Genomic DNA, 19,925 nt, shown 5'->3' on the forward strand with positions numbered 1-19,925 from the left:
AACACAACAGATAATAAACATGCAGCTAAGGGCCTTGGGTCACCTAGAGAGAACATTTGCCACTTGGATTGCTAAAACTTTTCTTAAAATTAATCATTCAAATAACTCCAGATCTGTAGTTGGCTGATCTGAAAAAAATTAGGATGGAGGTGCAGTGAGCTACAGTGCTACCCTTTGAAAAAATGTGTATATTTATTATGACAAAAAATGTTCTAATTCTTGAAAAAAATAATTTCTATTTAAAAACATTACTAACCATGTGTTTCTAATTTTTTTTTTTTTTACTAATTCCATAACAAAACTGCTTGTACAAGTCATGCATGAAGTGCACAGGGCCAAATTAACTTAATTGCCATCTATTGGCATCTAATATGATCATGATCATAATAGATGCCAATAGATGGCAAATTAATTTGGTCTGAAATTTGGACTGAAATTGAGACCATCAAAAATTTCGCCTATTTATACTATTGTATTAAGGAAGAGTGTTTCACGCTAAATAGGCGAAATTTTTGATGGTCTCAATTTCAGTTCCAAAAGTGCTATAACAAACAGTTTTGGTAAATTTTCATTGTGGAAAGTAGTAAAAGAATAAGCTTGGAACATATGGTTTGTAAAATTTTGAGATGCAGAATGAATGCATGAATGGAGAATTAAGAAACAGCACACCTTTTATGTACAATAAATATACACATTTTTCAATGTTTATGTGGCACTGTAGTTCTCAGGTCGTCCAGTCTAACTTTTTCAGAATAGTAAGCTATAGATCTGCAGCTACCATCCAAAATGCTCTTGGACAATTGTCAAGGACAGAAAGTCAAAAATGTATTGGAAAACAAAGATTTACATACCATTAAAACTAACTGATAATTATAAAAATGGAGAGAAAAAAAACAATTTAGAAAACCTGAGTCCTGGAACTTGTATAAAAAAAATCTTAGAAAGAACCCTAAAATGAGAGCATCCAGTATAGTTTTTTTAGGGTAAACTTTGTGTGTTTGGCAGTGCATATGATTTTGGATGAGAAAAAGGTACAAGTTTAAAAAATAAAGGAACACTCAATTCAACAGATTATATTTGCAGATCTAGGCTCATCATGGGCTCATCACATACTCAAGATGAGCTTGAGTCGAGGTTTGCCAACCTGCTGCAGCCTATCCGAGACCTCACCAAGAACTGGGATGTAGACATCGCATCATCACTGGAGGACTACCTTGAAGAGGTACCTATTCAATGATTTATTTGAGATATAAATTGTGTGCAGGTTTCTTTAGATAGTCTTGTTACTTTGAGCCTCAGCCTTTCCATTAGGGAAAAATAGCAACATTTACTTAAAATTGAGAAAAAAGTTTCAAAGCAGAAGGAAGAAAAACCCAAAGGAGGGTCCGATGGACTCTCTTTGACTGTCAATATATAAAGAATAGATTTACGGAAAAATATTGAGCCAAAAATTGTAATCTGGGGGCCTGAGGAGGTGACATGAAGAATAAAGACATTCTGCTTTGACATTTACAGGACCGTATATACACACCTATAAGTCAGTTGTATTTTTGAAGCTTATGTTAGAAAGATTGACCTTTTAAAATACCATTTTTTTTGTATCTTGCTTATAAGTCTGATATAGAGTTTTGGACCAAAGTTTAACTCCAAAAAATCCGACTTATACCGGTAGGCGAGTACATGTATATACGGAATTCATTTTCTTATTGTAATACAATATTATAAAGATAGCTGCTTTAAGCATGGGAATGGGTCCTTGTTTTGGCCCCATGTCTGAGACTTGTGAAATCTGTTTCTCTGTAAAATTTAACCTATATTTTCATTCCTATTTATTATTTTCCATTTTTTTACTGTGCAAATCGTCAAATGATTCGTTTTAGTACTGAACTTGTTTCTGATAATCTATAGCTTGGCAACATAGTGATAACTTTTGATGGAGGGATTACTACAATGAATTTTGCTGAAGCAGCAATGCTGATTCAAGGCTCTGTGTGTGTATATAGTAAAAAGGTATGTATGTTTATTTGTAATAAATGAATGATATAAAGATACGTCTCATGTAACTGAAACTTTTATAAAATACTGTGAATTGGATTCTTTTTGAGAAATAAAGTTATAGATTCATCATTGAAATCTTAATAAATGCACTAATAATGTACCAAAATTAAATCAAACATTATGCTTACTTACAGGTTGAATATCTCTACACCTTGGTGTATCAAGTTCTGGACTTGCTGGCAAGTAAAAAGTAATTCTGTTTCGATTTTAATATCAAGTCAACAAGTAGATTAATGTAGATTTATGTACCGTAATTTTCGGGTTATAGGTCGATACTTTTTTTCTCAGAACCGCTGGGGTCGCCCAATATACGAATTCGACCTTTCTTAGGCTCAAGTTTACGAAAAATGCCCCAAAATCAATAAAATTTACGTAAATTTCAGAGCAAATCTGTGCCACTTTTATAACTTTTTTCATTATTTTATGCAGAAAAATTAATGCCTAGGTAAACAATAAAATATTTATTCTATAGCTTTCTTACAAAATAAATTCCATTAAATATCCGTTGATGACAAAGGAAAAAACTGTGCTTCATCAAGTTAATAATTCCTCAACGTGTTATCCATTGCCATCATGCGGTAGCCATCTTGTGAAGTTAGGAAGTCGCTATCGTTTACTAAAAGTAAAACCGCAACTGTACCAAAATTTGAAATACGGAAAAATTTTCAAGATCACAAGTGTAGTGTTTTACCATTAATTAGTAGATTGATAAATTGAAATAGTATTAATTTTTTTATTGTAAAAGTCTTATATTTATTTTAATGTAAAATGAGTGAAATAAATTGTTGCCAGTCAATTCCTAAAAATCGTTTTGAAAGATAGTTTGAAGTTTTACAAGCAATTATGGAAATATACATGCGGATGATAAAAAATTAATTTTATTGATATGGAGTTTTACAAGCAAAGAATTAGTAATAAATGCAGGTTACAGAAATATGTTTAAGACAGAAATATAATTTTAACTAATATAATAAGGTTTATCAAAAGCTTCTTCGTACACAAGAAGTACACTGAATTACCGCTATACAAAGATTGGCTTCTAACGAATTTTAATTGTCTGACAGATAAAAGGATTTACACTGTGTGTACACGCAAAGGTTTCAACACCTGTGTTGGTTTAATACCCGCAGGGCATGATTAGCAAATCCACGTGCCGTTATAGGGTATTAGTGTTACACATCATTGAATAAACAAAGCCATGAAATTCATAATGACTGTCAAATTGTGGATGTACCGGTACTCTCAATTAAATTTATAAATTAAACTTTCAGCGTGGTAATATTATTTCAATTCTTTACTGTTGCTTTATATATACATTCAATGGTCGTTTGCGGGTTTTAGCAAATCCCTGAAGAAGAAAAATGAAAATGGCGGACATCGAAGCAATTGTCGTCCACCGGTAAATAACTAACTGAATAAACTATATTAGGAATGTGTCCAAGTTGTTCTGAAATCAGAATTATTATTCTTTGATCTCGGGTATTTCCCGAATTATAGCTTAAAATAAGAAATGTATTTACGTGTTATTTTTGCCTCTGGTTTAACAACAGTATGAAACTACGGAGGCATTGAACAGGCAAGTTGGAGAAAAAAAAGTAGTAACACAATTCAAAGAAGTTTTAACTACATTTTTTAAAAAACTTTATTTAAATGCTGTACTCATTAAAATACCTGTTTGTTTTCTTGATACGTTCATGTCACGGAATTGCCCCGGTAATTTTAGAGGTTTACCTGTTCTGATACGTTGTATCTGCGTGAGAATCTTTAGAAAACGGGAAACAAAGCCTCGTCCTATATAGTAAGTTCGTCCTATCTTAGGATTTTTCAAAAATTAAGGCTGAAAATGAGCCTTTCGACCTATATACCCCATCGACCTATAACCCGAAAATTACGGTAATGCACAAAACTCACTTTCAACTCATTTAAAAACAAAGAGTGTATGATACACACTCCAAAAAATATGAAAAAAAATGATGCAAAGTAGTTTTTCTGCGAAATCTGTAAAAATTGACTGTCATTTGTTAGACATTCAAAAGAAATTTCTAAACATGCTAAAAGAACAGATTTTACTGCAATGACCATTGAGTCTCATAAATGTCAACTTACTATCACACAAATAATGATGATTTAAAAGGCATTTTATAACTTTATTGCTGTATAATTGATGTTATACAAATAAGCAACAGCTGATTCCAGTAAGATTTATTCTTACAGAAAACAGAATAAACAGGCATCAGCTGAAGGAAATGATGATGAGGATTCTGGGTTTGACAAAAATGAAGATGATGAGGTTATTCTTACCAAATACTAATAACATAGTTGTACATAAGTGAAGGTGCTTCACATTGTTCATATTGAAGATGAAGAAAAACATGCAGCTCTCTTAAATTTTACAAAATAAATAGTTTGTGAACAGTTTTTTCCCCTTACAATTAAAGGAGGTTAATGTTTTTTTAACACACTGTAATCTTAATTTGATCAGTTTCTGAGCCTGGACGATATTAAAGAACACAAGAGTATTGTGCTGAAAGAAGACGAATATGGAAATAAGGTTTGTTAGTTGTGTTTAGTGTACACAACTGTAAAAGCACTTCTTCAAACATCTTTTGTAATTTTTTTTTAATTTTACTGTCATGGTTACAAGATTTTAAATTTTTGTTTTTCACTTATTTTGCAATGTATAATTGTTAACAATGACAAGAATAATTTATTTTAAAAAGGTGAAAACAAAGCAAGACTCATGTGTACGGGATATAATTTTGTGTTTTTTAGAATGTGATGCCAATACCTCAGATGCCACTGTCATTGATTCCTCTGGAGGAAGGAGAAAAAGGAGCTAATCCTCTACTAAGGTATTGTAAGGCCATAGAAAATTAATTTCTTGGTTCTCAGGCCCTCCCTCATCCCTTCCAAGGGTGCGTCATTGACCCTTTTTATTGCTAAATCAATAAAATAAAAACAACAAATCACCCCCTCCTCATTTTTTGAGGTTTTGTGCAATGTAAAAAGCTGTCTCATCATTATTTGGGGGCAATAAAAAAGAAGAAAAAATGCCTCCTTCCTTCATATTCCTTGAAAAAAGGTCTGAGAAGCAAGGAATTAACTTTGCATGGTATAAGATCAGTAGATGGAAAAGGGAGCTTACCCTCTACTAAGGTATTGTAACATATGATCAGTAGATAGAAAAGGGAGCTAACCCTCTACTAAGGTATAGTGAAGCGTAATCAGCAGATTCCTAAGATAGTAAAGGGAAATATCCTTTACTTATATACTGTAAAGTATGATCAGGTTAAAAAAAATAATTTTGTTGTGCTTGAAATTTATCATCCTGAATTCTTTGTTTCTTATTTCAGTAAGAAGGGGGAGGTCCTGGCCAGCAGAAATGACTTTAAGATGAACACTTGTTCTGTTCATCAGAGTGGCACGCTGCTCCTAGACATGTCTCACATGGCTCTACTTGAGAAGACATTATCAGACTGCATCTCCCTACAAGGTATACATGTAGTTTTAACTTTTGTTTTAATCTAATTGTATTTTACATGGTAATAGCAATTTAGACATTGTTATACATTGTTTGTAATATTTGGGGAGGGTGTGCTTCCAAGTATTATTTTTGGCCATACTGCATTTATCTTGTTATCTTCAGTGGTTTCTTGTTATACACTCTTGTATGTTTGTTTTACACAAGGTGGCTCGTTAAACACAATACAGGAGGAGAGCACAGAACAATGTACACAGGGAATGATGGGAAGAGACAATGTAGAGGAAGTGGAAACCAATGACCTCCCACCACCAGATGTCACTAGTAAGTAGACATAAAAAACAAACCTCTAGATATCGCTAGTAAATACCTAGAATGAGCAATCATAAGGCACCAGAATCATGAGGACTCTGTAAAACCAGCAGATAATTCAAGTAATAAACAAATAAGAAAACTGCCGAAATACCATATTTACGAAAGATATTTTCTACTATTTCAGTGGGTGACAATGCAGGAGATGAGGCAGAACCTTTCGAGCCGGCTCCAATGGAGGATGAGGTGGACGGAGCTGTACCTCCCAACAACAGAGAGGTAATCTATCGGTTTTCTTCTCAAGAAAGAACTCTTAATTACAAATTATGTATTATTTGTGTCCAGAAAATATTCATCTCTTGTCAGATAGAATTATTTCAGAAAAAAGACATGTAATCTGTTGTAAAAGAATTCTTCCTCATTTTTAAAATTAATCAATGTTGGATATATACCAGTAGACATAACATGTACATGTATAATTTATGTTTGACAGAGTCTAGATGCACAGATTCTCAGGAGATCTGAAAGAAAAAGAGTGCAAATTGTTCCCCCCAAACCTGTAAGTTCATTGTAAACATAAAGGTGTTTGATGCGACATGCAATTCAAGGATCAACCTAGGGGGCGACTGAGGCGAAATAGTCGCTTTTGGGCGCCAAACTTGGCCGTAATTGATCATGAAAGCGAAGTTTAAGTCGCCTTAACATTTGCAAACCCTTTATTGAAAATCATAAAAAATCTATTAAGAAACATGGTAGAATCCTCAGTAGTTTATAAATCTTATTTTATTACTGCTGAACTAAACGAAACAGCAGGACACTTGCACCTGTTTGGCTACCAATGACCCATGGATCGAATACTCTGTCGGAACTCCTCTAGATTTTATGCTTCCGGGTATGAAAAAGTCCATTGTTACAAGTTATGCACAACCAGACGCAAAACAGCTGGTCAGCTATCGATGTCATGCCAAAGATGTTAAAGATGATTTTAGATCTTTTTATTGCCAAATAATTAATTCATGCTGTGAATACAGACATATTTTTACTGTTAATTTGTGGAGTTAGGCCATAATAAATAAATTGCTAGATTCTCATCCGAATTTTTTTAAAAATGCTTTTATTTTATATTTTTTATTTTTTCAGTTTTGTAGATTTTTTATTGACCTGGTCAATCGGTGTAAATCTACATGCCCGAATAAAAGTCATAGTAAAGATTCAATTATCTCTTACTTACACCGATCTTTTTCAACATGACCCCTGTTTAAAATATATACATGTATTACAGCAATTACCGTCTTTTCAGCTGTCAAAATCATGTCAACTTTCGCGGGATTTAAAAGATGAATACCGATCCCGATCAGAATTAAGACGAAGAAAAACAGAAATTAAAAAAAATCGTAACGAGACTAAAAAAATCGAGGCGGTGGTATAAAATCGGGGCGGGCGGGGATGAGAATCTAGGAATATTTTTATTATGGCCTTATTGACCGTCTAACAGATTACACATCTGATATACAGAGTTCAATCAGCATGCGTACGTAGTACAGTGAAGTCGCCAATTCCGGGTCGTTTCAAATTCTAGGTCACTCGTGTGTATTTTATGCCATATTGTTAAAATTTAAGCGCAAAAAACTTAATGAATACGCTGGTCATGAAGAACTGGTCTTTCTGTATGTAATTAATTACAAAATTTTGAATATCAACTTTAAAAGAGCATCCGACAATCGAAATTCTGAAACGCACGCATTAAAGACTTGGATGTTTCTGCTGCGGTGACGGGCTACTTTCGTTTTTGTTCGCTGCAGAAAGACTGATATAAAAGTTCTAGATAAATAATAAGAGCTAGAAAGTATGGCAAATGCATTTAGTTTTAACTCAGAAATCAATCATAATGATCGCTGCTCAAATAAAATTATAATGATTATTAAATCAAACTGTAGTAGTTTCTCCAATTGCGGGTCACGCAATCTCGTGGCATGAACATGTCAAAATTCTATGTACAAAACCAATCGACAACCATGTATTTACATTAATTATCAAAAGTATTCTAACTGGAAAATATTTGTTCTAGAAATTAAAATCGAGTTAACCCTTCAAATGCATTTTTTAAATAAATGAATTTAATTGTAATATTTTTAATCCTAATACATTTTTTAAATTCTGCATACTGCAATTTGTTTTGTTGTAATTGTTTTAAAAATAATTTCTGTGGTTGTTTTAGTTCTTTCCAAGCTGCATGAATTGTTTTATGTTTCAACATCATAAAAATCGAGTTCCGAAACGTTCCATGAATATTACACGATCATGAAGTCACATGACCTGGAAATGGAGAAAATGATTCTTAACTGGGGAAGCTAGGCCTTGCTGAAATACCCCTGTAAATATTGGTCCCGTGTACTACTTTGAAAACAAAAAAGTGTTTGGATGACTCACTATTTGTTCTTTCAATACATGTTTTGCATAAAATATAAATTGAACAGATTTGCAAAATATCAACGAAACACCCTGACGTGACCCGGGCGACTTCACTGTACCTTGTAATTGGAAAAAAATTCAGATTCCTTTTGTCTTTTTTAAATATTTTTACTAGGATGTCAATACAGAAAAATTATTGAAATGTATTTTAAGTTATAAACAAAGAAATAGTTTCATTTTAGAAAAGTTTTATAATGATCAGTGGGCGTCACGTGCGCCAAGAAGTCTCCCTAAATTTCAAAACTTCTCCCTAAATTTCTCTGAAGGAGAAGTGAAGTCTCCCTAAATTTTGGGTCTAGGTTGGTCCCTGGTAATTCATGAAATACTTGTATTATGGGTTCCCTTTAATTCTCTCTGTACAGGTAATTGATCATTGGAAGATGATAGATCCACATGACCCCGGCAATGTAACAGAGCGCACCACAAAGAGAGGTAAAATTAATGTTGTTTTGGTAAAATATTTTGAACAGAAAGCAGATTTATTACAAGAGATCTCGTCTTCTCATTTAATGCTTTTACTATTTTATTTAAACTTCCTAAAATTTTTATTTTTCAGGAAAGACTTTTAAGATCCCAGACAATGTAGATGACAGTTTGACAAACAAGAGGAAGAGAAAAAAGAAGCCTGAGATAAAGAAGTTGTGTCCCCTTACTCAGTTTGTCTGTCAGACATGTATGTAGCTGTAGTTTAAGCTAAAGTTACTCATAATAAAGGAATTGTTCATTTTCATGCTCAGTTAGATAATAGTAAATATATTTATGTAGAAGTAAAAATTATAATAATTTACGATTTTTTTTTCTTCCATTATAAAATAATATTTTTTAAATATTATCAATTTCAGATTTGTATTGTACATTCATATATGCTCTGTTCATGTAGTGATGGTAGTTAAAAAAAAATTATATACAATTTCACTGTAGTCACTAATGTGGAAAAATATCCAAAGAATCCCTTGAAAACTGTGTCCTTTCCTGAACTTGATAAACCTTTCTGGGAGGAATACAAAAGAAGGCAAGCTCTGTCAAGGAAAGAAAATAAAGCAAAGGTACTCAACCAGAGCATGGAATAAAATATTGCTTTGTCATTTCTAAGAATATTTTAAGCTTGCATGTTTTTTTTTTCTTCCCTTGCAATGGAGTTGGAGGGAATATAGTAAGATGCTTGTGTGCAATGTTTTTGTGTTAATTTATCATGTTTATAGTTAGTTAGAATTTGACTAATTTGCATCAGGATTGATGTCAAATTCTGTCTAGATTTATAGATATGATCTTTGCGAGAGGAACTGCTTTAAGATGCCACTGTTTTCCCTTATGATGATATCCAGAATTCTGTTGTATAAAAGATTTTAACTTTCCCTTTATATGTACATTTAACTTTATCAATTATTTTTTTTTAGCAGTTTGCTTATGTAGAGGAAGAAAATGAAGATGAAAAGGTGGAACAAGAAGGCATGTACATTTAATATACATGTATTAAATCTCTGAATGTAACAGTGAAGATAAATATTCACAAGTATCATATATTTATACTACATATTCTTTGTTCATTGCAATGTGATTTTTTATACCCCCGCAAACGAAGTTTAGGGGGGTATATTGGAATCAGCATGTCTGTCTGTCTGTCCGTCCGTCTGTAGACAAGATTTTGTCCGGACCGTTTCTCAGAAACTATTGGATGGATTTGTCTGAAAATTTGTACACTTATTCACCATATGAAGTTGTGCACCTGGTATTTTCATCATGATTGGGTAATTTTTCTGCATTTTACAGGTGTTTTTTCTTTTTTATTTTATGGTTTTGTTTGGCTCATAACTAGAAAACTATTAGACTGACAATCATCAAACTTGGACAGTTTATGCATCTTGGGTAGAAGGTGTGTCATGACCTATTTTAAGGTCACCGTGACCTTTAATTTAAGTGAAATTTTAAAAAGAAACCTGTCTTTTACTATTGAATTACACAATCCCAAAAATGTAAGAGTGTTTCTGTATCCCTGTTTAAAAAATGTTAAATTTAAATAAGAAAATAATATTTTTTCATTATATACTTTACAGCAATCCATATCAAATGTTATTTTATAAGAGATAATCTACCTCTCCCAAGGGTATAATTATCAAGCACCGGTCAAGGAGAATTTTGATAACAGAAAATTGCATCCCTTGGCATTTATCAATGGACTTGCATCCAGTCAAAGATTAATTAATGAGTTCAATGTAGGAAAGCTAGCTGTCTCAATCATTTATGTTAGCTTTTATCTCTGATTAAGGTCCTTTGGGAATTAGACAGAGGAACTGCTGGTCAGTTTAAATAGCATATGTCATTTGATGGCCAGCCTTCTATTTCTAAAATCAATTTGTTATAGATTAAGTTTTTAATACTAATTAGTTAAATTGATATATTTAAAAAAAAATTAAAATATCAAGTAACAAATTTCAGAGCATCATGTCCCACATGAAAAATATGCCTATGTGTGTGTTTGTGGGGGAGGAGCATTTGTCAAGCTATAATGCAACCATTTGATGATTATTTGTTATAATTAATGCTTACACCACAGGAGATGTTTAAACAAATATTAAAAGGAATAAAAAAAAAATTATGGAAATCCTTTTAAGGGTTGCCATGATTTCCTCACACTCTAAACTGTTAATATTAATTGAATGAACAATATTTAGCTCTACTGGTCAGAGACCAGAAGAGCTTATGCAATAGTAATGCGTCCGGCGTCCGTCCGTCTGTCTGTCTGTCTGTCTGTAAACAATTTTACAAAATGCTACTCCTCCTACAGATTTGGTTCGATTTCAATATAACTTGGCACACAAGTAGACTACACTAAGATACATATTTCTGTGCATCGGTTTTTGATTTTGATGAACGGTGTTACCACGGTTACTAAAAATAGAAATTTCTGTGAAATTCTTTCAAAATGCTACTCCTCCTACAGATTTGATTCGATTTCAATATAATTTAGCTCACACGTAGACTACACTAAGATACATAATTCTGTGCATCGGTTTTTGATTTCGATGAACGATGTTGCCATGGTTACTAAAAATTGAAATTTCTTTGAAATTCTTTCAAAATGCTACTCCTCCTACAGTTTTGGTTCGATTTCAATATAATTTGGCACACAAGTAGACTACACTAAGATACATAATTCTGTGCATTAGTTTTTGATTTCGATGAACGATGTTGTCATGGCTACTAAAAATAAAAATTTCTGTGAGATTCTTTCAAAATGCTACTCCTCCTAGAGATTTGGTTCGATTTCAATATAACTTGGCACACAAGTAGATTACACTAAGATACATAATTCTGTGCATCGGTTTTTGATTTCGATTAAGAGTGTTGCCATGGTTACTAAAAATAGTAATTTCTGTGAAATTCTTTCAAAATGCTACTCCTCCTACAGATTTGGTTCAATTTCAATATAACTTGGCACACAAGTAGACTACGCTAAGATACATAATTTTGTGCATCGATTTTTGATTTCGATTAAGAGTGTTGCCATGGTTACTAAAAATAGAAATTTCTGTGAAATTCTTTCAAAATGCTACTCCTCCTACAGATTTGGTTCAATCTCAATATAACTTGGCACACAAGTAGACTACACTAAGATACATAATTCTGTGCATTGGTTTTTGATTTCGATGAAGAGTGTTGCCATGGTTACTAAAAATAGAAATTTCTTTGAAATTTTTTCAAAGTGCTACTCCTCCTACAGTTTTGGTCTGATTTCAATTTACTTGGCACACAAGTAGACTACACTAAGATACATAATTCTGTGCATTGGTTTTTTGATTTCGATGAAGGGTGTTGCCATGGTTTCTAAAAATAGAAATTTCTTTGAAATTCTTTCAAAATGCTTCTTCTAGAGATTTGGTTGGCACACAAGTAGATTACACTAAGATACATAATTCTGTGCATCGGTTTTTGATTTCGATGAACGGTATTGCCATAGTTACTAAAAATAGAAATTTCTTTGAAATTCTTTCAAAATGCTACTCCTCCTACAGTTTTGGTCCGATTTCAATGTAAATTGGCACACAAGTAGACTACACTAAGATACATACTTCTGTGCATTGGTTTTTTGATTTCGATGAAGGGTGTTGCCATGGTTTCTAAAAATAGAAATTTCTTTGAAATTTTTTCAAAATGCTACTCTTCCTTTAGTTTTGGTCTGATTTCAATTTTACTTGGAACACAAGTAGACTACACTAAGATACATAATTCTGTGCATCGGTTTTTGCTTTGATGAGTGGCAAGGATCATTTTTCTATTTATTGCTGTTTTCAAGTTTCAAGTCACAACTGCTACTTTTATCTTCCTTTGTTTTAAGTATAAACCAGTAGAGCTACAGTCTCGACAGAGACTTCTGGTTTTATCATACTGTGGTGGGGCACTTTATTATTTTAAAAATGAATTTGATATAAAGTTATAAAGATTAATTTGATTTTGTATAATATTTCTTTTTTCAACAATTATTTATCAGAGTAGCATGACAAATAATTGCAATTTGTTTTTTTAATGAAATTAAAAAAAAAAACTGTTACAGTGTATTAGTATTGATGTTTTATTTGGTTGCACCTTAGATTCATAAATTGAAAAAAATTAATGAGCATGCAATTATATTTTCACCCGATTTGTTTTAAGACAATAGTGAACACCTCTTAGTAGATCCATAAAATATTTGTGAATTAGCACCTACTCTGAAAAAAACACAGCGGGGGTATTTGTCCCAATTGGACAGTTCTAGTTTTTAGCTCTACTGGTCAGAGACCAGAAGAGCTTATGCGATAGTAATGCGTCCGTCGTCCGTCCGTCTGTCTGTCTGTCTGTCTGTCCGTCTGTAAACAATTTTTCAAAATGCTACTCCTCCTACAGTTTTGGTCTGATTTCAATATAACTTGGCACACAAGTAAACTACACTAAGATACATAATTCTGTGTATCGGTTTTTGATTTCGATGAACGGTGTTGCCGTGGTTACTAAAATAGAAATTTGTGTGAAATTCTTTCAAAATGCTACTCCTCCTACAGTTTTAGTCTGATTTCAATATAACTTGGCACACAAGTAGACTACACTAAGATACATAATTCTCTATATCGGTTTTTGATTTCGATGAACGGTGTTGCCGTGGTTACTAAAAATAGAAATTTCTGTGAAATTCTTTCAAAATGCTACTCCTCCTACAGTTTTAGTCTGATTTCAATATAACTTGGCACACAAGTAGACTACACTAAGATACACAATTCTGTATATCGGTTTTTGATTTCGATGAACGGTGTTGCCGTGGTTACTAAAAATAGAAATTTCTGTGAAATTCTTTCAAAATGCTACTCCTCCTACAGTTTTAGTTCAATATAACTTGGCACACAAGTAGACTACACTAAGATACACAATTCTGTATATCGGTTTTTGATTTCGATGAACGGTGTTGCCGTGGTTACTAAAAATAGAAATTTCTGTGAAATTCTTTCAAAATGCTACTCCTTCTACAGTTTTAGTCTGATTTCAGTATAACTTGGCACACAAGTAATCTACAATAAGATACATAATTCTGTGTATCGGTTTTTGATTTCGATGAACGGTGTTGCCGTGGTTACTAAAAATAGAAATTTCTGTGAAATTCTTTCAAAATGCTACTCCAAATACAATTTTAGTCTGATTATAATATAAATGTGGCATGCAAGTAGACTGCACTAAGAACATATAGAGACTTAATCAAGGATCATTATTCTATTTATTGCTGTTGAAAAGTTTCAATTTCCAACTGCTTAAGTACTTTTCTCTTCCTTTGCTATAAGTACAAACCAGTAGAGCTTCAGTCTCGACAGAGACTTCTGGTTATTGACAGATTTTCATGAAGAAGACGATGGAGCAGCAGACATTTTATTGCCCCAGATGAATGATGAGAATTTGTTTGATGCTATAAATACAGTCGCTGATGACATGCCGTACTCTGAGTCAATGAAGAATAATGGTAGGAATTATATTTTCAAATTTTTTTTAAAAAATAAACTTTTCCTTTGCATAATTATTAGCTCACCTCAACGAAGTTGGGAGAGCTTATGTAATACCGTCAGCGTCCCAGGTTAAGGTTAACTTTTTTGGAGCAGTTCTTTTTAAGAACTTCTATGTCCTATATTGATTAGACATGCATGGAAGATGCTTCTAATGTGTTTCATTGTACCAGTCAAAGTTTCAGATGCTGCAATTTCACCAAAGGAATGACCAGGTTAATGTTTTTGGAGCAGGTTAACGTTTTTGGTGCAGTTTTTAGCTCACCTCAACGAAGCTGGGGGAGCTTATGTAATACCGTCGGCGTCCCAGGTTAAGGTTAAGTTTTTTGGAGCAGTTTTCTTTTTAAGTACTTCTATGTCCTATATTGATTAGACAAAGCATGGAAGATGCTTCTAGTGTGTTTCATTGTACCATTCATAGTTTCAGATGCTGCAATTTCAGCAAAGGAATGACCAGGTTAATGTTTTTGGAGCAGGTTAACATTTTTGGTGCAGTTTTTGGTGTAGGTCTCATTTCCAAGGAACTATAAGCCCTATGTTGACCAAACTTGCATGGATGGTACATCTAAGGATGCACATTACCAGGCTTGCTTCTGATGCTGAATCTGACCTACATTTTCCAGTTGAGTGAACAGGTTAATATTTTTGGTGCAGGTCTCATTTTCAAGTAACTATAAGCCCTATGTTGACCAAACTTGCATGGATGATACATTTTAGGATGTACACTACCAGACTTGCTTAGGATGCTGAATCTGACCTACATTTTCTGGTTGAGTGAACAGGTTAATGTTTTTGGTGCAGGTCTCATTTCCAAGTAACTATAAGCCCTATGTTGACCAAACTTGCATGGATGATACATCTAAGGATGCACATTGCCAGGCTTGCTTCGGGTGCTGAATCTGAACTGCATTTTCCGATTGAGTAAACAGGTTAATGATTTTGATGCAGGATTCATTTCCAAGATACAATGAGCCCTATAATGACCAAACTTGCATGGATGGTACATCTTAGGATGCATACTACCAGGCTTGCTTCGGATGCTGAATCTGACCTACATTTTCTGGATGAGTGAACAGGTTAAATTTTTTGGTGCAGGTTTCATTTCTAAAGTACAATGAGCCCTATACTAAACTTGCATGGATGATACATTTTAGGATGCATACTACCAGACTTGCTTCGGATGCTGAATCTGACCTACATTTTCTGGATGAGTGAACAGGTTAAAGTTTTTGATGCAGGATTTATTTCCAAGTAACTATGAGCTCTTTAATGACCAAACTTGCATGGATGATACATCTAAGGTTGCGTTCTAGCAGGCTGGCTTCAGATGCTGAATCTGACCTATATTTTTTTTGGATGAGTGAAGAGGTTAAATTTTTATGCAGGTTTCATTTCTAAGCAACCATAAGCCCAGTGTTGTGCAAACTCGCATGGATGATACATCTTAGGATGCATACTAATGGACTTGCTCCGAATGCTGAATTCGACATACTTTTTCCAGATAATGGACCAGGTAAAAGTTATGGGTGCAGGTCTATTACCAGAAAACTATAAGGCTTATATAAACCAAACTTGCCCAAATGATGCATCAAGGGATGAAAACTCTTAAACTAGCTTGCTTCAAATGCTGGATTTTGATCACATTTTCGTGATGAAGAACTACTTTGAAGTTTTTATATAGGTATATTCCAAAGTTTTAGATCAAAATTGCATAAATTTTGCATTTTTGGATGTACACTTTTTGTTGGGTAATTTTGTGACTTTGCCTTACTTAAAGACAATATTCGTTGAGGTGAGCTCTGTAATCTCTGATTTATACCTATGTTTTTGTTTTATGCATTTGGATATCCGCCCCCTTTGTTTTATTTATATCATTTATAAGCAGTGAGTGTAATAACTTTCCCTATTCCCTAAAACTAAGAGTAAAAGTGGTATTCTCTATTGAGTGGATAGATATTTGGGATTTCTCAGGAGATCTTGTACTTTGCCATTATACTCATATGCAAGAGGAGGTATCAGTACCTCTAGTTTTACTCCATTGTAAATATCACCTTGCTTTATCCTTTACAGATTTCGGTGCCACCTTTGATGATGGTTTAATAATAAATGATTATGAAGAGCTTGTCAAACATCATGTGGTAAGCTACAGTTTATAACTTTTTCCAAACAGTCAGATTGTTACAAGTAAAGTTGTAATATTTTGACACCTATTTGAATGTCTGTCCACAGGAGCAGTACCTGATCAGTGCCCAGGAGTACGCCCAGATAACAGAATTGTCCCGGCGAGTAGCAGAGTGGGAGGAGAAGGTCATTCCTAAACTGGAGGAGGAGGTGTGTTACTAAGTTTAGTGTTACCAGGCTCAGAATTCAAAGTGAAAGGCGGGCTGATATGCTCCTGTCTAAGTAAAGCTTGTTATTCTTGAACATTTGTGTATTTTCCTCCAGAAAACATTTTTAATAACACTGTATTAGATTAATTGATTGTAAGCAATCATGCATATTTATTTTTTTTTCATTAGAATTATACATGTATGTTTTTCTCTGTAGGATACACATGATCCATTTGATATCAACAAATATGGAAGCCTCCTAATAGGTTCCTTAAGTAAGGAGTCTAACACTGCATTTAAAGAGGTGGTCAAAGCCAAGAAGACATATGAAGTCTGTAGGATATTTCTAGCTTCCCTAATGCTGGTGAGAAATGATTTCTTTTTATTTGAGAGAAAACTTCTGCTATGACTTGTGTATGATATTTTTAACTCACATCAACAAAGTTTGAGGAGTTAATGTAATACCCTTAGCAATGGCATCCCAAGTTGAAATTTCTGAGTATTTTTATGCCCTATATCAATCCAAGTTGCAGTTTTTCAGTACCATTTTGGATTTGAATGCTGCACTCTTGGGGATTATCAGGTTAAGGTTTTGGGGGCAGGTAGAAAATTTTTGAGCAGGTTTAAGTTTCTGCAACATTACCCGAGTACTCTTTACTTGATAATGAATCTAGGGATTCACACCACAAGCCTTGCTTCAGATGCTGGATCTGACCTACATTTTCTGGATGAGTGTCACTGTTAACAAAAAGTTCTTGAGCAGGTTCATTCTAAAGTAACTTTAGGCCTATGCCACCCTATGTTGACCAGACTGGCATAACTCCAGACATACTTGGCATGCTGGAAATTACCTTCTTTTTCCAGATGACTGCAAAGGTTAAAAATTCTAGGAGGAGTTATCAATGCCAAGTAACTACCTGTATAGACTATTAAAATGGATGTTATGAAAAGAGTAGCAGGTTGCAGTTTGCAAATTTTGGTGGTATAAAGAATATTTTATACAACAGGAAAAATGTTACTGGGAAAATATGGCCTGACTGAAAATATGGGGATGAATTAATGCTGACAAAACTAGGAAGAAATGCAGATTACGATACTTCCTTCAGATGCATGATCTGACATTCTCCAGCCAATTAAGCAGAATTAATTGTAGAGCAGGTCCATTCCCAAGTAATTAAAAGTAAAATCAGTACAAACTTCCATAAATGTTACATCTATAGATTTACACTACCATTAAGATTTATTTAGGTGAGAGTTTGTCTCACTAGATAACTGTTGAGGTGAGATCTGAAATCTTTGATTCCCTATGGTTGAAACTAATGATATGCATGGTTTTGTTTTGACAGGCAAACACAGGGAATGTAGAAATAGTTAGGAGAGGGGAGTTAGAGAAAGGGATGGACAAGTTTGAGTTACATTTACTCTCCACTAAGAGACATTTTGAACAGCTGGAGGAATACCAGGCCCCATCTATAGCTGACAAAGGATGAGAGACTTATAGCCCACACAAAAATATCTACAAGGCAAATTTTAACTCGGACAGATTTAAAGCAGCACTGTGATCAGTTTTATGCATTTTATCTGAGAATGTAAACATGTTTCATCGGAAATTTTTTTAAATTCATGTATGCATTCGTCAGAAACTCTATAGACTAATCTAAAATTAAAATCATGAAGAAAAGGACACGGAGAGGGAAATGTGTATAATTACATTATTTAATAAAGATTGTGCACATTCCTGGTTAATGAAGCACAGAAGTCTCGTAATGTTATAAAATAAATTAAAATGGCACTGAAACAGCTACAGTGATATAATCTCTTAATTAAAACCATGAGCAAGTGTTGATGTGTTTATTTTCTTCCTTATTTGAAATTAGATTGTAAATGTGCACAAAGCAATATCAAATGAATCCAAAAGCCATATATCAGTTTATCTATTTATTTTACTTTTTGAAACAAATGACTTACAAGGAAGATATAAGCCTTTAAAACCACTGTTTATGATTGTACCGTTTGAATTAAGTCTGAACTCATTCAATTCTTGAAAAGTTGGTCCTGTTTTAATGAGTTTCCTGGTATAAAGAGTTTAGTGGCTGCTCATCTTGAATGAGCAGGAAATTTTTTTTTTCAAAGTGAATTTTGTTTGTAGCGGCATATTACAATTTGTTATATGTAGTTAAAATTATTTATTTTGATGAGATAAGCCCTTATGCTGTGTTATACATTGTATGAGTATACTTTTTATTAACTTTGCAGCATTTTACAAGGGTACCACTTATTACAAATACAAGCTAATTCAGAGAATTTGTGTCCCCTGCTGAAGGGAAAAAGAAGAGGGGGTACACCATCCATTTGTCAAGTGCCTGTGAGTGGGATGTGACATTAAATGGTGCCCCGTGTTAAAGATTACAACCCCTAAATTGGCACATTTAGAATGTTTCTGAATTTAGAAAAAAAGAGTAGGCTCACTGTGAATCACCCTTTCAAAAACCAGTCATTTTAACCAAATTTTCAGCCGAAATATATTTACGTTATTACCGACTTGGCGTTATTTAAGAAAATTGAATTCATTTTTTGAGTGTTATTGGGATGTAAAACGGGTTGGTCACGTGATCAAATCCCATAAAGCCCTGGAAGATTTGATCATGTGCCAACCCGTTTTACATCCCAACACATACTTTAAACTTGCCTGATTGTGACTTTTTGTGAAATGCATTATTTTTTCAAAAATTGTAATACCCTTTATGACGTCACAGAGAAATTACGTCGAACGTTTATCCATACGAACATCTATGACCTCTTGACTCCCTACATGTATTTATACAGTTATAAAAACGCTTGCTTTCAGTAGTGTTATATAAAGGAAAACATATATTAATATGACATCTATTAATAAATGACGCAATATATTGTCAAGTGCTTTTAATAGATGTTTATTGACGTCATTAATTGCGTCATTATGTCCATTTCCTGTAAATGGCCAAAAGTCTTTGTTATTTCTCAGAGCTATTTCTATTTTGTCAAACGTATTGTTAATACTTATCAAAATAGGTTAATTAAAAATCGGAACAAAGCGTGGTATCGAATCCCTTTTGTTCTTGCTGCAGTTACTCAAATACACCTGTTTTCTGAAACATGACAAATTCAAAAAAGCCTGTTCTCCAAAAAATAATGAATGCACTGAGGAAATTTGGCCGTGCACCTTTAACTTTATCTTGATGTTTGGTATGAAGCAAGATATGTTCTATTGAT

General features: G+C 33.5%; 1 protein-coding gene across 1 annotated transcript; it reads left to right on the top strand.

Moving 5' to 3' along the window:
- Positions 1-1,083: 1,083 nt before the first annotated feature.
- On the top strand, positions 1,084-18,514 carry LOC134252701 (condensin-2 complex subunit H2-like). Its single transcript, XM_062735207.1, has 19 exons — positions 1,084-1,222; positions 1,909-2,010; positions 2,193-2,248; positions 4,273-4,348; positions 4,541-4,609; positions 4,831-4,910; positions 5,412-5,551; positions 5,747-5,863; positions 6,039-6,130; positions 6,345-6,410; positions 8,686-8,755; positions 8,880-8,996; positions 9,245-9,369; positions 9,724-9,772; positions 14,178-14,303; positions 16,414-16,481; positions 16,573-16,674; positions 16,891-17,037; positions 18,020-18,514. The coding sequence occupies exons 1-19, from the start codon at positions 1,097-1,099 to the stop codon at positions 18,161-18,163; spliced, it is 1,872 nt and encodes a 623-aa protein (XP_062591191.1). The 5' UTR covers positions 1,084-1,096; the 3' UTR covers positions 18,164-18,514.
- The last annotated feature ends 1,411 nt before the right edge of the window (positions 18,515-19,925 follow it).

Source organism: Saccostrea cucullata, unplaced genomic scaffold (genome assembly GCF_032062105.1).
Source record: "Saccostrea cucullata isolate Sc308-1 unplaced genomic scaffold, CSIRO_AGI_Scuc_v1 ctg99, whole genome shotgun sequence".
Taxonomy (NCBI): Eukaryota; Metazoa; Mollusca; class Bivalvia; order Ostreida; family Ostreidae; genus Saccostrea; species Saccostrea cuccullata.